This window comes from Bison bison, unplaced genomic scaffold (genome assembly GCF_000754665.1).
Source record: "Bison bison bison isolate TAMUID 2011002044 unplaced genomic scaffold, Bison_UMD1.0 scf7180017857213, whole genome shotgun sequence".
NCBI classification, from domain to species: Eukaryota; Metazoa; Chordata; class Mammalia; order Artiodactyla; family Bovidae; genus Bison; species Bison bison.
Window position 1 is genome coordinate 38,647 of NW_011487786.1, and position 628 is coordinate 39,274.

The 628-nt window shown below is 39.2% G+C and overlaps 1 protein-coding gene across 1 annotated transcript in view; it reads left to right on the top strand.

Annotated features, from left to right (window-relative positions):
• The first annotated feature begins 475 nt into the window (after positions 1-475).
• LOC105003284 (olfactory receptor 52D1-like) overlaps positions 476-628 on the top strand; it is a 1,051-nt gene continuing 898 nt past the window's right edge. The window contains exon 1 of the mRNA XM_010860340.1: positions 476-628. Within this exon, the coding sequence (XP_010858642.1) occupies positions 476-628 (153 nt within the window).

A 628-nucleotide genomic window follows, 5' to 3' on the forward strand; every position in this document is an offset into this window, starting at 1 on the left:
CTTTTGGAAGGCAAAGAGACTTGCCCAGAGTTTAAAAATTAGAGAGAAAGAAAAAGAAAAAGTCTCCTTGGGCAAAGGAAATACTGATATTGTAAACTTTAAAAAAGAGAGAGAGAGAGAATAAATATTCCTAGATGTATCAGGACAAAAAAAAAACAACTGAATGATGAGCAGAATGTGGTAGGAGATAAGTCTAGAGGGGTTAGACAGAGCAAATGCTTAAATCTTTATCATGGTTCTTGGGATTTAGAACTCAAAGCATGATTGATGAGTATAGGAATTAGCAGATGAAAAACTGATTTATGTTATAGAAACTTTTAAGATTCTTAAGCAAGTTATAACAATAAATATTTTTCTCAGCTTCAAAAAGATGACTTCACAGGAAAATCATTTTATGTGAATGAACCAGATCTCTCATGCTGCAGGACAGGTGTACCTTCAGCCCTTGGACAAAGCCCTTTATTTGCCAAGCAGAATGCCAGCATTCAACATTAGCGATGACCATCTCCCAGCCACTCTCTTCCTGACAGGGATCCCAGGGCTGGAGTGGGCTCACGTCTGGATTGCCATCCCCTTTTGTGCCATGTATATAGTAGCACTGGCTGGGAATGCCACCCTCATCCTGATC